This window comes from Ischnura elegans, chromosome 11 (genome assembly GCF_921293095.1).
Source record: "Ischnura elegans chromosome 11, ioIscEleg1.1, whole genome shotgun sequence".
NCBI lineage: Eukaryota > Metazoa > Arthropoda > Insecta > Odonata > Coenagrionidae > Ischnura > Ischnura elegans.
The window spans coordinates 51212454-51231956 of record NC_060256.1 but is presented as its reverse complement, the minus strand read 5'-3'; the positions used below and the strand labels follow the sequence as shown (position 1 = coordinate 51231956).

Below are 19503 nucleotides of genomic sequence, written 5' to 3'. Positions count from 1 at the left end.
AATCAAATTTCCCAAGCGTCCATTTTAACAACTGCAGAGGCAAATGAATGGGGATAGGTCTTGGGCCCGGCGCGACTGTCGCAAAAAATGAAATCCCGGGCCATTAAAGTCTATGAGGTCTGTAACTCATGAAGGCAGCCGAGTTCTGCTTCGACACTGGTGGACTTGGAATTCAAATTGCTCTCCGTTGAAGTATTGCTACCATTCCATGCTCTTGAGCCTGCGTAATTACGTTGTCTCTCAAATGATGTCTCGTCTTCAATCATTATTCTCTTGCCATTTTGATGTCTCCGACGCCTTCCTTGCGCACTTATCTTATTCTGAGCAATCATTTAAGACTTCTATAAGGAATCGTTTACGTTAGGCAAGATTTTTTGAACGCTTGGTCCATTATTTTCCATATGGCGCGCCAGTTTTCAATTGCTTTAATTTCAAATTGTTTGTGTCATGCTTTACGAATGTATTATACTGGTAAACTAATTAATTAAAAAATTCCGAAATTATTTTGATTCCAAAATATAATTGCGCTTTATTGAGAGCGCTTTTGCCTTGAGATATACTTTGTTGGTATTTCTCTCTTTGTTTTGCTTCCATTACCAGCTATTAGAAAATATTTGTCTTTAAAAGAGGTATTAAACGACTTGAACATAATTGTGCAGTTTACGCTGGAAAAATTAAAATCCCATTTAAATTTGTCTATCTGTTTAATATTTAAATTTTAAACATTTGTTTTTTTTCATTCATCACCTAATGTTTATGTATGTTCTGATCTTTGACATTCCGCAATATTAGACCGTATATTGTATTTTGTGTACTCATATAATCAGTTTCTATACATCGGTGAAGTGTTTCACTTCAAGGAGTTGTTTACCTTTCATTAATGATTTCAACTTTTCGCTTTTGTTGCTAAACTTTACATTTTTATGGTGGTATCGAAAAACAGTTTTTGCTTCTGACTCGTTCAAAAGTAATTGATATTTTTATTGCTCTTCGTTGACGAATGAGTGAAATATATGAGATTGTTCAGTTCTTGGATTACCACGCACTTCATTCGTAATTTATACGATTTTTACTTACGCTTTTTATTCAAAAGATTTTACTAATCAGGTTCCAAGTTGTGGCCTGATATAGTATCTAACCATGACTTTGTATAATGGAATTGAATGATGCAAGCCAATTTTCATAACATTCGTGTTTCTCCTATGAGAAGCGATGTTTCTTTTACGGTATAGAAGCATTGGTCTACTCGTATACTCTCCTCCAATTCTTATGGATATTTTTAATGAAATAGGTCAAGATTTCCCCCCCGTTACGGGCTAATGCTATCAAAGCAAGTAGGTACTCGTAGAAGAAAACCTGCTTTTTCTTCCTCTTCATTTTGGGATACGAGCATCTGCCTATTTCCTTCTGAAGCCATATCTCATGAATTCCTATCCTATTTTAAGCCATGTTCTGCATCTAGCCTCCAAGATGAGAGTCAATTTGAGATCAAGAGACCTTCCAAGAGAGTGACTAGTTTCTTTATATGTTTATGAGGATGCTTTTTCCCTCTTGAACTTTTCCGCCTCATTCCGTCTATATTTTTGGTTTTATAGAGTTGGGTCAGACCCCTGCAAAGTCTATGTATCTGTCACGAAGGGGTTTCTTACCGTAAAAGAGTGCTCAAGAATTCCTCCTTTTGATTTGAAATTCCTCTCCATTGCTTGTATCCATTACATCGCCTAGTTGTAGTTGATTGCCAAAATTGAATTTCATGGCGAATAAAATATTATTTATAATTATTAATAATTAATTAAAGGCAAATCTTTTGTAGGGAAATCTAACGCATTTCCCAACTTTCTTCTAAGTTAAAACTAAAATGCTGATTCTATGAGTTATGGTTATTTTTATTGTAAAAATGATTAGTAATTATTTACTCTTCGAAAAGATTACACAATGTAGCATGCATTATATGATTTTTGACTTACCAATACTCAGATAAATGCTACGTTATGTTTACTTACATTATTGAAATACGTAAATCTTATCCTAATGCTAATGCGTTTCTTAGTATGAAGCTGCCGTATTAAGAAGGGAGCTCAATAGAAGATATACGTAAATGTCTGACGTGTTATGCCGTCTACTTCTCGGTTTTTGAATAATGACCGATGTTAAAACGTACCCCACGAGTCCCGGTCTCGTCTACTAGGTGCAATAGATGTAATTATGTATGTTATTACACTTTTCTGAACTGGAAGCAGTTTAAGTTGCTAACTTCATATTCAAAGATGAATCTGTGCATAATAAAAAATATCTGTGATAACACGCTTCTTCCAGAATCACCGTAAAATGCACTAGTAAGTGAAACAAATCACATGTTTTCATCACATGGAGAACAAGGCGTGAATTCCGATTATTTTGAAAGAGAGGTGAAGGATTATTGTGTAGGTCAGTAAGGATTCGAACGCAATTTTAATGCCTCAAACTAATCATCACCCACGCTTAATTTTCCGATTGATCAAAAGCTTATATTTGACTTTTAAGTGCAATTTAAACTGTTTTTCAAAAACAAAGTTTTTTTAACCTTTTTTATTATATTTTTAAGCTATGCCTTGCTGCGGTGAATCGTGTAAACGATTTAACCTGAGCTCATAAGCGGATCCAGGATTTTTTCTGGGGGGGGGGGGCACCAGGGTCTGACAGGACTTCTTACATGTGAGATTAAAAACAAAATACGACCATTATTGTGGAAGATATTCCCTTTATTTTGATGTGAAAATTAATATTAAATTAAATGGTTCAGGCTCCATGATGCACGATATTTGAAAACGTAATGGTAACCGTATTAATAATCATGTATATTTTTTTAGCGTCTTGGGGCGGGGGGGGGGGGGGGGGGTTCCCCTTAATCCGCCTATGCCAGAACTGAAAATGAAATTTATCCCAAAAATATATTATAACTTATGCCACCTATTGATAAATCTTGAAGCTATTTTTCCACTTGGAAATGTAGTTAATTCATCATTGAACAACGGAGCACAATTTCAAATGTATGATTATTGAATACTGTATTGTCATCAGAAAAAAACAAGAGTGCAAAATATTAAGCCGATCCATCAATTGCTAAAAAAGTAAAAGGTAAAAAGTTGGTTAAAAATCAATTGCTAGATTCCATCGTTGAAATACACCAGTATTCTCCAAAGGATGACCCGCGGGCCACATCCGGCCCGCCAAACTGGGCCGGCCCGATCTGACAGGCATAGGGCGTTTTTTTTTCATTTCTCCGTTTCTCTAGGCGGTATAGACCCTTAGTGCTCATAGTAGCTCTATGTTTTTTCATGCTTTCTGCAGCCTTTAGCTTTCCGTTTTATTCCGACATATCAGTGGCGGATTATTTAGCATAGTTAAAGAAAATAATGGCACAGTAAAGCAAAATAAAAGCAATATTAGCCAAATAAGTTGGCAAAATAAAAACACTGATCTTATAGAATTCACATGCTAAAATGCATCACATATGGTAACAATTAATAGCCTAAAGAGTACCTTAAGTCGAACCTTGCTAGAGAGGTCCGGGGCCGTATGACGAAGTGTAAATGGGCGTATACGTAGCAAATAAGACGTCATTTTAGTGTTCGTTCACACTAATAATGATGCTTTATACTTTAAAGGTATACCACTGATCCATGCTAAGAGTTAATAACGTTTTTCAAATCTGTACCTGTCAGTCAAATTGCGCCTGAACTCATTGTCAGCTATTCCACTTGCGACTGACTGAAGGTTAACGAAACTTTGAAGTCAAAACGACAGTATCATTCGTCACACTGATTTGGTTGCATAAAACTAAAGTATGGAATTTATTTAGTTTACCCTGAGTTTTTCCTACAAGATATTTTTTTTAATGCTTCCGTGTTTATTCCCTAATTTTTTAGAATATTAAATACTGGCGCTGATTTGTTTTATTTTATTCCTTATATCCGCAGAAATGTGGGAAGCATATATTGTGGCCCTTACATTGAAAATTTTGGAGACCTCCGAATTAGACGAAGCAAGTTTTGAAACAGCGTGTACAAATAGCTCAGACGGAGGACGCTGACCCCGTGACCGTTAGATCGAATGCGTTTAAACGGGAAACTCGCGGAAGATAGTCAGTGGCGTAGCCGGGAATTTTGTTCCGGGTGGGGGGATCAAAATCAGGGGGAAAATTATTGAAAATCAGGGTACTAAGTTGGGGGTTTTAAACTAATTTGAACAATTTTCATAATCGAAAAAACTTCATTTTTCAAAGAAATCTTTTGTAAATTCATGATTTTTCAATATTTGGTTTTCTCTTGTGATGCAAAGTAAGTGTGGTTTTATTTTTCGAGGGGGGGGGGGGTCCGGACTCCTCCCCTCGCTGCGCCACTGAAGATTGGCGGTCTTTCCGCTGCCTTTAGCTCTTTTCCGCACACGGTGAGGTTTGCCGCTCGGATTGGTCACGCTTCCCGTAGCAATCATCACGCCACGCCACAGGAGAGTAACGGAAGCAGACGGCAGTCACCACCGCAAATCGCTTTCTGGAAAATGAATTTCATAATTTCCATCTTCCCGTTGGAATAGCAGTAAGTTAGGGGTTGTTGCTTGGTCACGGCAATATTAAGGCAACTTAACTGTGGCTGTCAATGTGACAGTCTGTATTAAAATGGGCGTTTTATAGTATTGCTCTCTTTCTTAATTGAGTGGGTTGGAAGCCAAGGGGTACAATTGATTTTTTTCCCAACTGAGTTAGGTAAAGTTGGAACAAATTGTTCGAATAAATACACAAAACCTAGTTACCGAGGGAAATGAGGGAGTCTTTGTTCTGTGCTGACTTCGAGTTGAAAATGGAATGCGCTACTAAGTATCAAATTTATCTCGTTCGTTTTCTGCACCTAATCTCTGTACCTAACTCTCTTCTGTAAGAAAAAAGAAATCACTTGTACCCCTTGGCCTCCAACACACTCAATTCTCTCTGACAATATCCTTTGATTATGTTGACTGAGGTGATGCGTTTGGCTGCCGCTCTGTCTTACTGCTGACATTCCAATGGATGAAGCAGCTCCTCTCTTGAGTTATCCACAGCTATTCTTTGTTTGATTATCCGCTGAATTTTCCTCTCAGAGCGGATGTAAATGATGATTAATCGATTGGTGGTGAATCATTTTATCGATTTAACAATAGCTGCTTAAGAAATTTATGCCAAAAACATTATAAATATCGATATCTGTTGAGAAGATTCATAACTGATTTTCTCTTTGGAAATTTTGTGCATTAATCAGGGAAAATAGGAAAAAATTCAAATATTAGATTAATGAATATTATATTGTGCGAAAAATCCACAGAGAAAAAATCATTCGCCTTGACCAGGATGGCGGGTGACTCCGTAAAGATATCACCGTGGCTAGTACCGGTATACTTAAATTAGAATATTGTATTCTCATCAGAAGCAATGAAGTCTGCAAAATTTCAAGCCAATCCGACAATGGGAAGTAGAATCAATTATAAGATCAATTGATGAAACTGACGAATCAAGTAATGAAAAATCGTGTAAAAATAGCACGGATCTAGGTCGCTGACCACGTGACCAAGATATCAGATGCATTTAAACGGGAAGCACGCGGAAGAGCAAGGCGAACGCTGTGTCCTTCCGCGCCTTTTAAGCCCTTTTCCCCACACAGTGAAGTTTGCCTCGCGGATCGGTCACGCTTCCCGAAGCAATCATCACGCCACGCCGCGGTAGAGGTACGGAAGCAGGCGACAGTCACCGCCGCAAATCGCTTTCCGGAAAATAGAGACTTAAAACCTCCTCCCCCTCAAAAAGAATCCGAAAATCCTTTCGCCGCTGACTGGAAGACCTCTCTTCCAACTCTCCTTCTTACAAAGAAGTTAATATCCCCTGCACGGTAAGCGTCTTAAGAGTTGAGTTGCTGAGGACGGCGACTAAGGCCGACGTGGACTGTGGCCCAAGAAGGCAGGAGAAGAGGGATCACGTGGGGAGGACAGGTGGAAGTGGGGGGGGGGGGGGGGTAAGGACCAGTAGTTTCGGAAGTAAACGCCACTTTCGAGGTCTTATCACTCTAATCTTCTCAGCCTGCTCTCCTATAACGATTGAGGAAATATCCTACTACAGCGCTTGACTCGAGTATTTCCGAAAAGAATTACTGCGAGTCATTAGATGAACTTACTGTGATAAGCACTTCGGGAACGGATGTTAAGTGGTCAGCTAACGTAAAACATTTTAATGATTAGGTTATAATTTTCAGTGTTCTAGTCCAGAAAAAGTCATTATAACCAGTCCTAGCATGAGTATCACGTAATTAACACTGGTTTAGACTTTGGATTGTTTAATATTTTGAGTAAAACTATCAAATTAAATATGTTTAAGCGACTGTCTACTCTTGACGCATGCCTATTAGCTCTGTTTATTTTTATCTTATAGGATAATTGATGCACATGGGCTAAAATTAGTGAGTCAATTGTCAGGCTGACGTGTGGATATTGGAAGGTTTTGGAATTAAACGGCTTTTGCGAGGCCTAATCTCTCTAATCTTTTCAGCCTGCTCACTTATTGAGGGAATGTCCTACTCTAGGTTTTAACTCGAGAATTTCACCAAAAAGCTCACGCTGATGAATAATTACTGCAAGTCATTAGATGGACTAAATGTGAAAAGCACTTGGGAGGCGGATGTGAAATGGCCACCTAATTTTAAATATTATAAGGATAAGGCTTTCGCTCTAAGCATTCTACTCTATTAAAAATCATCAAAAAAGTCCGTCGGTGAAATTCCCATAATAGACACTGCCTTTTACTTTAGATTGTTCATTAAAATTGTAGTATTTTAAGCGAAGTTATCATTAAAAACATTATTTAATGAATGTCTACTCTTGATGAGTCTAGTATTTTTTATGTTGTGTATTTCTAGCTTACAATTAGAGGAAATGAAGCTGTAATTGCTTGACGTTTCAATTAGTAAGTTATTTATTAGGCGAACTTTGTGTTGACAAGGAAGGGGAACTCAAAGTGGAGATTTTCACGTTTCGTACGTAAACGGCTCTTGCCAGGTGAAATAACTATAACTTAGCTAACTTTTTTTAGCTTGCTGTATTCTAGCGATTGAGGGAATATCCTAATTTAGCGTTTGGCTCAAGTAGTTCACCAAAAAGCTTATGGTTGTGAAGAATTATTAAGAGTCATTAGGGGAACTTACTTTGATAAGCACATGGAGAACGGATGTGAAGTGATCGTCTGAACTAAAATAAAATAACGACAAGAAATCTTCCTATCTAGGAAAAATATTTCATAATAGATACTGACTTTGGCACATGATTGCTCATTTTCGTTTTATTTGTAAAATCCCTTTAATGCATTTGACTGGAGTATTTCAAACAAAATCTTTTGTTTGTGAAAAATGAGTGCAGAAAGTCAGTAAATAAATTTATTGTGATGAGCACAAGATGATCAGGAATGAAGCGGTAAGTCAAATTATCATATTTTAATGATAAGTCTATCATGCAGAATGATCTATCAGAAAAAAACACCATTGCAGCTAGAAGATACCATCAAATTGAGTATTTGCTTAAAGTATATCGAAAAAGTTTGATTACGTGAAACATTTTGTTAGGTAGTATATTTTTTATTTTTTACGTGATCAATACTTAGTTATGTATGCCTAGATTTTCTGCATCATGTTATATGTTTGCTGTGCATGTGAATAATGTGAAGGCATATTAATTTATAGTAAATGATTATTTTTCTGGACCCTTTGTGACATGTGTATCCTGTGCATTGAAGCATATACATTGGCTGTGTAGAATCCATAGTTCACCTCGTATAATGATTAACAATGGCGTTCGACGGACGTCTCGTCGTGTCCAGATTTTGTGTATGACAAAGCCTGTAAATTTTATTTTTCAGGATTAAGTTATACCTACCTATATTTCATCACGACAAAGATGCATGTTCAACTAATTCATTTCCGCCTACATTGTTTATTAAATTTACCTTTTTTTGCAGATCGAGCACGCTTCGAGGGATCCATCAAGTTGGTGAACGTGACTCAGATCCGAAATCTGCTCGCCAGCGCCACTCCCCCGCGGACGCTGGAGTTCGCGCTCGAAAAACAGGTGAGCATCGCCTTCCGCATGTCTCGCTATTCCCTCCCACCCTCCCGCCGTTTTTTTCCACTCCAAAGTCTTCATTCTTTCGCCGCAAAATTGTTTCCATCCCGCTGAACCGTGAATAAGTTAAGGGCTCAAGGGAGAGGCTATTAATTTTTTAAACTCTTCTCTAGTCGTCTCTTCCTGGGGTGAAATAAGACGCACCCCACGCTCCGTATTCTCTGTTGCAGATATCGGCCGAACTTTACTGATGTGAATGGTAGAAAAGGTAGTTTTCAAATTACTATTTTATCTATCGTTCTGATCCGGCGATGCCGTGTAAAGTTTGGAAATGCACGTACGGAAAAGAGGTCTATAAACTTACTGAATGATAGATACTGCACTCTCTGAATAATCTAGATTCCGGTTCTAAAGTGGTTCAACTGGATATTGAACCCATTTCAATTGAAATCATTCCGTGTCGAGTTTGATTTTCGGAATACTCAAACTAATATTTCAAGTTTATTTACTACCTTGATTTATAAATATTGTTTTGCTATCCGTTTTAACGTTGTCAAACCAATTTCAAGAGAATACCATTTTTTTAGATTTTTTCTTGAAAGTAACCTTTAAGGGTTAATTATTCCCGTTTAAATTAGCAGAAGAGATCGTTACCAGTTAAGTGCCTTTCATCATCATCATAAGTCAGCAATCCTAAGATTGGTTTGACGCAGATCTCCATTCCTCCCTCCTATCCGCTTACCTTTTCATAGCGACGTATTTCTACTCTTTTACGTCCTTTAATACCTGTCCTATGTGACTCATTCGGGGCCGGCCTCTTGCCCTTCTTCCCTTCCACCTGTGCTTCAACGATTGTCTTCAGCAGGCCATCATGCCTCAAAATATGTTGTGCCGTCCTCTGCTTGAGGTTTTTACGAGACTTCTCGTTTCCCCCACCTTACTGAGCACTTCCTCGTTACTTACACTGTCAATGCATTTTATCTTCATCATTCTTCGGTAGCACCACATTTCGAATGCTTCCACTCATGACTTCTATGCTGCTGTCAACGTCCAAGCCTCGCTTACATAGAGAAGCATACTCCATATGTAGCATCTGATGCTTTTTTTTCCTTACTTGTGTGCTTGTATTCACAGCTTTAAGAAGAATCTTCTTTTTGTAGAAAGCCCTCTTCGCATGCGCTATTCTACTGACTATTTCTTTCTTGCTTCACCTTTCATTACATCACGAATAAAATTATCTGAAGATTAAAGATACCGTAGCATGGTGTTCAGCGACCGGGAAAATCGGGAAATGTGCGGTAATTTTTAGTCCCTGGAATTATGCATGAATTATTCATGAATTTTTGCTCCATCCTGGAATTTCTTAAAAAAAATTATTTCAAATTCATTTCGCATAACATTTTTCCAGTTCAACGCCCATTTTTTTGGCCTACAGTGTTTTAGTCGTAATTATAAGTGCAGTAACCCCAGTAGAATTTTTACAGCCGCTTTGAGACGCGGAATGTCAGACAAGACTACAGAACAGAAATGTCTAGACAGTACAATGACTCAAGTGAGATACAAAAATCGCGAATAATAGATTCCCAGGTGACGTCAGCATCTACTAAGGTGGTCGTAGCAGCTTGTTGGCTTGCATTGAATCAATTGAAATTTGACATACAATGTGTGTTAACTAACATATCGATACCTCCACTGCAAAAACGCTCAACAATCGCCCTCCGGATCAAATCCGCTCATCTAGTAATCCAATCATACGAATCCGCTAAGCTGGCAGCAGCCGGAGCATAAACACTCACCTCCAAGCTTGTAGAATAGGAGATGAGGGTTTATGCTCCGGACACTTGGTACATTTGCTTGAATTTTTTTCATTTTTATTTTTTTATGCATGGATAGATTCCGAATTGCTAATAGTGATGTACAGTTTCTACTGGGCCAGATTCTCACGAAAATTAAATTATTATTAATTTCAAATTTGAAAAAGTGGCGATTCGCATGTGCTCAACCATTTTCAAGCTGAATCACGTGAGTGAGTGAAGGTGTGAACTTCATATTATTGTACAAAATTTTGCTAGGTTATTATTAAAATTTTGGATTTTTTTTCATGAAATTACTCGGTTCATGAGTTGCAATGAGGAGAATTCTTTCAACCCTTCATCGTCCCGACTTGTTACCTAGCTACGATTCTGCATTAATTCCATCGACTGCTTGCAAATAAGTAATCGGCTCTTGAATAATGCATACAGCTCTCCGAATCCTATATCTTTTTTTTATCGAAAAATTTCGAAGAGACCCTGGGATCAGAGCAGGCCCTCCGCTTATCTCGTCTTCATTCCTCGTCCTACTCTCGATTCTCCACAACTCTCCTCTTAATGACTCGAAAAAAAATTAACCCCCTGGTTCCTTCACTTTTTTATACTCCTTGGTCCTCCCTATCAATTCCGGTCCATCTATGTATAACATTTCTGGAGGAAGGCGGGGATGGTCTCTTGTGAAATTACGGACTCGAAGGATTTCTCTTCGGGGTTTTCGTAGATATTCCATTATCTTCTGCACGTCCGGTACTGGAATGCTCTTTTTCGCCGGCGAGAAATGTTAAGAGTTGCAATTTATTCCGCCTCTCGTTCAAACGAAGTTATTTCCGACCGAGTAACTGCCTCTGCTATTTTTAATTTTTTTTTCGAGTTTGGAATCCAAAAGGCGGGGTACTCGTTTTGTGCTCATTCAATTCTGAAATGGCCTTTCCTTGCCTCTCTCGCTTCGAAATCGACTTCGGGATGTAATATCTGACGAGATGAATTTTGACTTCCACCGTTGAAAGAACGTGATATGAGGCCAAAAAATGTTATTTTTTAGCACGTCCCCAAATTGTTTCGTTAAGTGGATGCTGGATGGTTTCTGTCGCTGAGATTTTTGTTTGGAGTCATTTTAGGTCGTGTGCGAGTTTCACCGGTTGAGCTAGTGTTCTTTACGCTTTTTGCGACTGAATTAAAACTGAAATAAATGTAGCGAAGTACGCAGTATGTTCGGAAAATAACGGGAAATTCAGTTTTTTTTAAATAAGGTTTATATTTATTCGTCTACATTAATGTTGTCTCGTTAAAAATACTTCCCATTTGATATGATGCACCTGCACCAACGCTGCTTTCAATATTTGAATCATTTCTCAGATTCGTTCTTTCGGAGGGTTTTTAGCTTTTGCAGCGATTTGATTTTACGACGATGAATGATCTCTTCTGGTAATTTATATGAGAAAAATTAACCTTTTAAAGCTATTTACGAGGAAGAAAATCTTAGAAAGAAAGACTCTTGAAATGGACCTGGTAAGTTAAAAACAGATAGGGAAACATTTTTTCATTAATAAAAGTAGTGAATAAACTTAAGATATTAATTTCAGCCATACCATATTCCTATAATTAAAGTCACTGTCTCAAACGAGATAGGGTCAATAGTTGACCACTTTAGCACCGGAATCAAGTATTTTCAGAGTGCAGTATCCATTATTCAATTAGTTTATAGACCTCATTTCCGTATGTGCATATCAAAACGTTTCTGTGCTTAAAGCTCCGTCCACAATATAATAAAGCAGGGATAGGTAGATCTATGTATCCCCCTCCACCGAGATTTGAACCCGGATCCACTGGGAGGTAAATCATGTCACCAAATACCCCCTGCGGCCCACCTTCGCTAGTTTTTAGGGCACCCTCTAAATGTGGGTGAAAAGTGAATCAAGTGCGATGAACTTTCCGGACAATATTCCTTCACCATTTGCTTCATCCTTCAATTAATGAACTTCCCTTCGCAACCTTGCTGAAAGTCTTCTAAATTATGTACGGGACTCCATCCAATGTTAATGAAAGCATTAGCCTCACAGTCCGTATGCAGGAGGAGAGGATGAATTAATAAATAAGGGAATCTCCGCATCACGGAGCCGCAACAGTATCCTCGCGCTGAAGGTTAGCGCCTGAAGGGGGCTCCGCAGGTCAGTGGGGAGTTCAGGGTTATAAGACGGGGTTTCAAGGGAACCAATGTTGTGGGAGTCGAGGGAACTAACTACTTTCGTGGCCAGGAGATTTTCGATACTCCTCCACCAAATAGGGATATAGTCAGAGAAACTTGGCTTCCTCCAATCGATGGGGAGTATTTATTTTTATTGCTGAAGCGTGGATGGAAACCCAAGGCTATACAAGGCATTTCAGGAGGAATCTGCAATATTTCACAAGGTGGTAGGGGAGAAAATTTTTAGTACGTTTATGGTAGAAGGGCCATATCCTTTTCATTTGCCACCTTTAAACTTCGAGGACAATATTATAAGCAAATACGGTTTGTGCGGGGAATTTGCCGCCGGAACATTTAATTAGAGGAATACCATGACATCATGCAGGGGCTCTATTATACAGGGCGTTTCAGGAGTAATATGTAATCTCGAATATTTGAGGAGAAGATTCTCAAGTCGGCCTCTAAATGTGTTGTCAACCACCGCGAATTTAAAAGGGTTTACAAAAGTCGCCACTCGTGGCGCTGACGGACAAAGTGATCCGAGTTTCACGAGGAAATAAGGTATAATTAGTGGTTTAAGCCGAAATGTATGCATATGATGACGTGATCTATAAAATTCAATGCTTTTAAATGCTATTGCTCGCAATTACAAACATTATACTGCAAAATATTGGGAAAAAGTGGATCGCGTTGCACTCATCACCGAGCCGCGGACATTTTTGAGAACCGATTAAAATGCAACCGAAATGACATCAACAATCAGCCTTATTTGGAATGGAATTGGGCCTCCTCTATGCAGTCCCCATGTATGTAATACTTCAGGAAGTGCTAGGTGAGACAGTTGTTGAGTATTTTTTGTCCATAAACATGGGGTCGTAACTCAATAGTTTTAGAGCTGTAGCTAAGCAAACATTTTTTTGGATGTGCTATACATTTAACATTAAAACAGTTTCTCATTGATAGCCAGCCTTTTCGACATTTTATTTAAAACTATAGACTTTAAATTGTGAAGGTTCGACGAAAATTAGCGATTATATTTGTCTGAAACAATTAATGTCAAAATGGGTGGGATTGCGCATTCCTATCGTTGATAACCGCTTAAAGCTCTCGTTTAATGAAGCTCAAAGATTAATTGTACCAGAGAATTATTATAGCAAATTTTCATTAAACCTAATTAATGAGGTCACTAAAAAAATCAGAGCATTAAATAGACTCGAAAAGGATGAATTTCCATGAAAAAGGTTTTTCATGTTATTGTAAAATGCATTCAAAAAATGTTTGCTTTGCCTAACTCAGAAACTGAGGAGTTGCGTCCCCATGTTTATTATCAAATAATGCTCAAAACCATCTTCCCATCTGCCTCCTGATGTATTGTAAATTGCTCCTTAAACATACTGAATGTTTATGTCTGTGAAGTATATGAAAGCATATTTATAAACACTTAATGATTATTTTTGCTGACCATTGGTGAAATGTGTTTTCTATGAATTAAAGCAGATACATTGATCTGGTGCTATACATTGTCGTCCGCGTATATTTGCCAACAATATTGTCCTCGAAGTTCAAAGTGGCCAACGAAAAGGATTTGGCCCTTCTACAATGGATATAATAAGGTGCACACGCCTGTGGCTTAGCCTGGAATGACCTCTACCCTCAAGAGTGTAAGTTGCCATGGGTGCGCATTACCCGCCTGCCGCTCGTATGGCGATTTTTCTGAGGAATCGATTGTTGAAAAAATACGATTTAGATACGAAGATTCAAGTAAAATAGGCATTTGCTCACAATAATAGTGCATTCAATTGTTAAAGAAAACCCAATAACTTTTAAAATGCTGAAGCTATACCAAGTTTAGACCTGCCTATGAGTCGACTATTTAACCCTCAGATGGAGAAATTATTCGTATTTTGGAAAGAAATCGCAGCGTGAATCCATAAATGTGGCGTAAAGCCATAAAATGAAAATAAACAATTTGCAGGGACCAACTCCTATTTTAAAAAGCATTTTAAGTGCTTTCAAATGCAACTTTATTTCCTTAGAAATAATGGTAATTGCACATAATTCGTACAACAGTGGCAACTATGAGAGTTTCTAAACGAAAATTGCTCAAGTTAATATGTTTTGTCTATCTATGACGTTCTATTAATATTAAAGTAGAAGTATTTGCAACGATGTTTTTTACGCTTACCAACTTGTACGTGGCTGAATTCACTGTATTAAAGAAAGGGTATGGATACATTACAGCAGATATTCAGATAAATATTGTTTAAATACAGTTGGCATAGCAAAAAGTATCCCCCTGAAAAATTCTGTAAGCTTTTTATTTATAATATTTTATAATGATTTTTTTGGATCTTTATAAAATGCAAATCACGAAAGTGAATTTTATCATCCCAGAATATTGTTTAAATACGATCGCGAAATATTTTATGCTAAAAAAAATATTTTATTATTGAGAGATTGTTTCATTATTTTCATCAGTGATGATGATTCGTCATTTGATGAGTAAAAGGAGATTTATTAAATTTCCACCTACTGGCGATTTTAAAGAGAAAATATGGGTACATGAAGTTCCCAAATTTATCACTTTTATCGTATTTCATTTGCGTCCGTATATTTTCTGTCGGATTTCATTGATTGTTTTCCTGTAAATCAGAAATAAATTATTTATTTCCCGACATCCCTTTTTCATAGTAATGGAAATGTATATGTTCCAATAACCCCAAGCATGTTAGTTTCCCTGACATTATACGTACTGGCTATTTTGAATTTTTCATTACGTTACTTTTGTATGAGCCTAGCAGATGGAGAAACATTTTTCACCGACGGGCCTTCATTTTTATTGTTAAATTTACAGTATTTCAAAGCCAGGTTTTTAATTCCGTCCTCTTGAGCTTCCACTGGAAAGCGCAGTTGAGATTTTAATTTATGATTGAAACTAATTCCGTTTTTCATTTTAGAGAGAAAGACGAACTACGTTTGAACCATGACAGAATCCCGGGATATGGCCTTTTCATCTCTTACGTATTAATTTGAAAAATAAAATGTTTTATGCCTTAATGTTTAAGAGGATTAAAAAACCCCAGAGATGGGCTAAATTAATTCCAGCTATATTGTTAGTGTTGGGGTTTTTAATTGCTGAAGATTGATGAGAGGACCTTGACTCAAGGAATATCTTTGCCTAAGTGTGAGTGCCAATTTGGTATGTATTGGGTCCCTCCACGATGTTACTCTCTCTCGTCGTGAGACAATACATGCTACGAAGGTCTCTCCGTTACAAATTCCACCAAATTTCCTAACAACACAACCTTCATTCTAGGCTTTTTCAATTTGTACACTATCCAAGGAATACCATATCATTTTTCAACATAGTCTCCATCCTTTCCAATAGCCTACGCCACCTCAGAACTAAGGCGTGTTTTCATTTTCGGGAAAACTCTGATTAGGCGCGCTGATCAATGGGAATTTCAACTATGTTGTTAGTGATAGGGTTTTTAATTGCTGAAGATTGATGAGAGAACCTTGACTCTAGGAATATCTTTGCCTAAGTGTGAGTGCCAATTTGGTATGTAGGTATTAGGTTCCTCCACGATGTTTTTTCCCAAAAATCAATACACGCCTTAATTCTGAGGTGGCGTAAGGCTATTGGAAATGATGGAGACTATGTTGAAAAGTGATATGGTATTCCTAAATGATATGTTAATATAATGTAAAAATTGGAGAAGCCTAGAATAAAGGTTGTGTTGTTAGGAAATTTGGTGGCCATTAGTGTTTGTGCAGTATGGGGTCTACCGCTGCGTCAACGATATTCAACATTGGCGTGCCCGTTCTCACTAGATACTCGTAATGCCCACTGACTAACTGTATTACGATCGACATTATCATCTCCGTACACCCTCTTCAACCCTTCTTGAAATTTTCCGACCGTCTCATTCTCGCAACAAAGGAACTCAAATACAGCGCTTTGCTTTTGACTGACATCAAGTGCATCCGTCATCTTGTTGAACAGCTGCTACAACGCCACCATCGGTATTGCGTTCAAATAAATTTTAATGGAAGCAAGTAAGATGTTTCTATGCACTCTATTAAATGGAAGTGCCTAGAAAAAAAATGCGGTGCCAGGTAATTAGGGTGTATTATTAGCTTTGGAGTTCCCCTCGTGCATTGAATATAGATGATTGAGTGAACGTATACAACGAAGCGTAGGTATTTCAGACGTGAATCGAAAACAGCCTTCGGAATTTCTTTCCAATTTATTATTTTGTGAAGTATACCTACCCTTTCCACTTCCAATACCAGTCTAAATTTTATTAAAAGAATTAAATTTTTATCCTGTCGAATTAATCATCCTCTTCAGACCCGTGATTCTATTGGCTGTTTTATTTATGTTTAAGGCTCCTTTCGTAATCAGGGCGAACGGAAACAAACTCACAGTGAAATTTGAAATAAATATTTATTAACAAATATTTTACAGTATGGTACTCATTGTCACAACTTGGGATATTACGACAATATTTTTATGAAGTGCGATTATGCAAAGAAAATTCTCATCAAGAATAATTTATTATCATTAATTTTTTCAATTGATATAATTTTTGTAAGCATTATATATTGGTTTTAAATAACTGAATACATAGCAGATCTGGATTAGAAAGGGTTTAATCTGAAATAATTTCTTCTATCATAAAAGGAATTCGTAATGCTAGCATAGGATACTACACCAAACTTTTCGTAGAACAAAATTATTTCAGGTCTGTGAACATTAAGATACATGATGCACTTGATAATTTTGTTTGTAACAAGGAAACGTATCGCGATAAAATACATCTTGTAGAAATATTGCAATGTTTCAATTAACTAATAAAGCTATCATTACTCCAATCGCGATAAAATTCTGCGGAGTAGAGTCGAGAGCTGTCGAATAATTATGATTCAGCGTTTATTACGATGACACTGTGAACTTAATCTCAATTCTACCCTAATTTCTTTGGCAAAATCTGTTCCAGACCTTCACCCATAATTTTCAAGTCTCGTGTGAGTTCAGCCGTTAGTTTGCTCCTAAATTTACCGATCAATCAATCCTTAGCTGGGGTTCAAGTTTTACTGGAGATTCACCATTGACCTCACTTGGATACAAGATTGTGCACCAGACCCTTTCAATTCTCTTTTGGTAAAGAAGCTTACGGAGGCATTAACCCACTCGACCCCTTGCCTCAGCCCACCCGGAAGACCCTATGGAATGATGTATGTAGCCAAGTCTTGCATATTGCTTTTAGCATGAATATATAATCTTTGGGGAAGGAACGCCCTCTGTCGCTCGATTCATGCTGAATTTTGAGCGCATTAAAAGGGTGCTGGAAGGGGATCAATGATTCATGTGAGTTGTTAGAGATCGTCGTCGTTTAACTTCAGTCAAAAGGGGTCACTCAGACCGAGAGGGATTGCTCTGTATCCGAATGAAAAGAAGCACGTTGGAGAACTATTGGATCTTCAAATGAACCATTCAATGAGTCACTAATTGTTAGAGACAACGAAAATGAGGCAATAAAAGTGAACCATTCCCGTGGAAATGTACCTTTTAAGTGAGCCATAACTCTCATTCTGTGGGCGGAGACTTATTTAACTTCCAAACAATGGTGGTATTTGACTAAAGTTTTGGCATCATCCGAATATGAGCCTAGATTCGGAAATAAAAAAATAATTCCTCCGAGATCGGTTTTATTAAATTATCTTCGCCATCCCGAAAACAGCGCATCGATGGCCTTCACGTCGGAGGACATCCAATACACAATAATAATGGACGTAAATAAACAGCCATGCCATGAATGGGGGAAAGTTAACAGGACGGAACTCGAATCCGCAACGATTTGGCGGCCTAGGACCTCTATCACGCATCACCTGCAATTATTAAACTAATTCCTCATCAATTCTTTTGAACAACATTTCAATGTCTATCGAAAAAATGACTCCCCTTAATATTACAATGTAACTGTCCCTGCCATGGACAGGTGATTAGCAAATGAACCCCTATTACTAAAATATTCTGATATTTAAAATAAAGGTTCCTTAGATTTTTAACCCAATAGATTCTACTATTCGTGAAATACAGATATTTATCATTTACACATTAGTCATAAGCCATGATGGACTGACACATTAATTACGTGAGTTAAATCTTATGTTCTCCAGACATTATAAAACTGGCCCTATTACTAAAATATTCTGATATTTAAAATAAAGGTTCCTTAGATTTTTAACCCAATAGATTCTACTATTCGTGAAATACAGATATTTATCATTTACACATTAGTCATAAGCCATGATGGACTGACACATTAATTACGTGAGTTAAATCTTATGTTCTCCAGACATTATAAAACTGGCTTCATGAGTAAAGTATATTCATTGATTAATTGAATTAATATGCTAATCATATGCCGCCACAAGTACAGTATTTTTGCGTGTATGTTGCGTCTTAAAAATCTCTAATCATGGCGTCATCGATTAGTAATCATTGGTTTACGTGGCAGAACTGAAAAATTTAACTTAAACTGCAAACAAAAGCTCCGTAATCCGCTGATCCGTTGGGAATAGTGTGCCTTTAAACGAACTAGATCTCTATTTTTCATAACGATTCTATGCTGTCATTCCATCCTTGCGTAGTAACTCCTGTGAGCGAGCTATTTTACCTTGCCGCGGATTTTTGCTTGTTTCTAGGTTTCGCCTACATGCATGGAGCTAGCCTATGTGAATATGCTTTCCCCTTTTTGGAGGAGTTCTGCAACAATGACACCTGCTTCAGACCGCATAGCGATACGCTTTTCGAGTGTCCATTTCACTAATGGCAGCTCCGTACTCAGAGGCGGAGTAGGCACAGGACGCTGGCTTCTTACCAGTTTTTTTCCCATGTCCCTGCACACCTAATGGCGCCTGTCTTTGTTTTTCTTACTCATCGTCTGTATGGGATCTCCTTTCGAGCTCAGGGAGTTGGAATTTGTTGCCCGTTTGTTTTTTTTTTCAAAAACTTTATGCGGGATACCTTTGACTTTTACGTCATTTTGAAAAATCTTAAATTATTTCAGTTGAATTTCGTTTCCAAAAACGGTACTGATTTGGGAATTTTCCAGTGTGATTCGTTTCCGTCAGAAGTTTCTTTATTTTTACACACTCCTACGATGCGTAAAAACTTGTATCTGTGTACCTATCACTGAAAACATTGGTTGTCCGTGGATACATTTTTTCTCTCTCTTTCCTTGACGGTGCACTAAATTCTCGTGATACTGCCATCATACTAAGCATGCTTTTTTCTTGTAATGAATTCAAATTTACGGGAAACTTTCCACGATGTTTAATTTTTACGCCAATACCGGCTTCAATACATTTTGTATTTCGATGGCT

General features: G+C 37.6%; 1 protein-coding gene across 1 annotated transcript in view; it reads left to right on the top strand.

Moving 5' to 3' along the window:
- LOC124167632 overlaps positions 1-19503 on the top strand; it is a 481758-nt gene that overhangs the window by 303909 nt on the left and 158346 nt on the right. The window contains exon 6 of the mRNA XM_046545612.1: positions 8009-8118. Within this exon, the coding sequence (XP_046401568.1) occupies positions 8009-8118 (110 nt within the window). The remainder of the gene's footprint in view (positions 1-8008; positions 8119-19503) is intronic.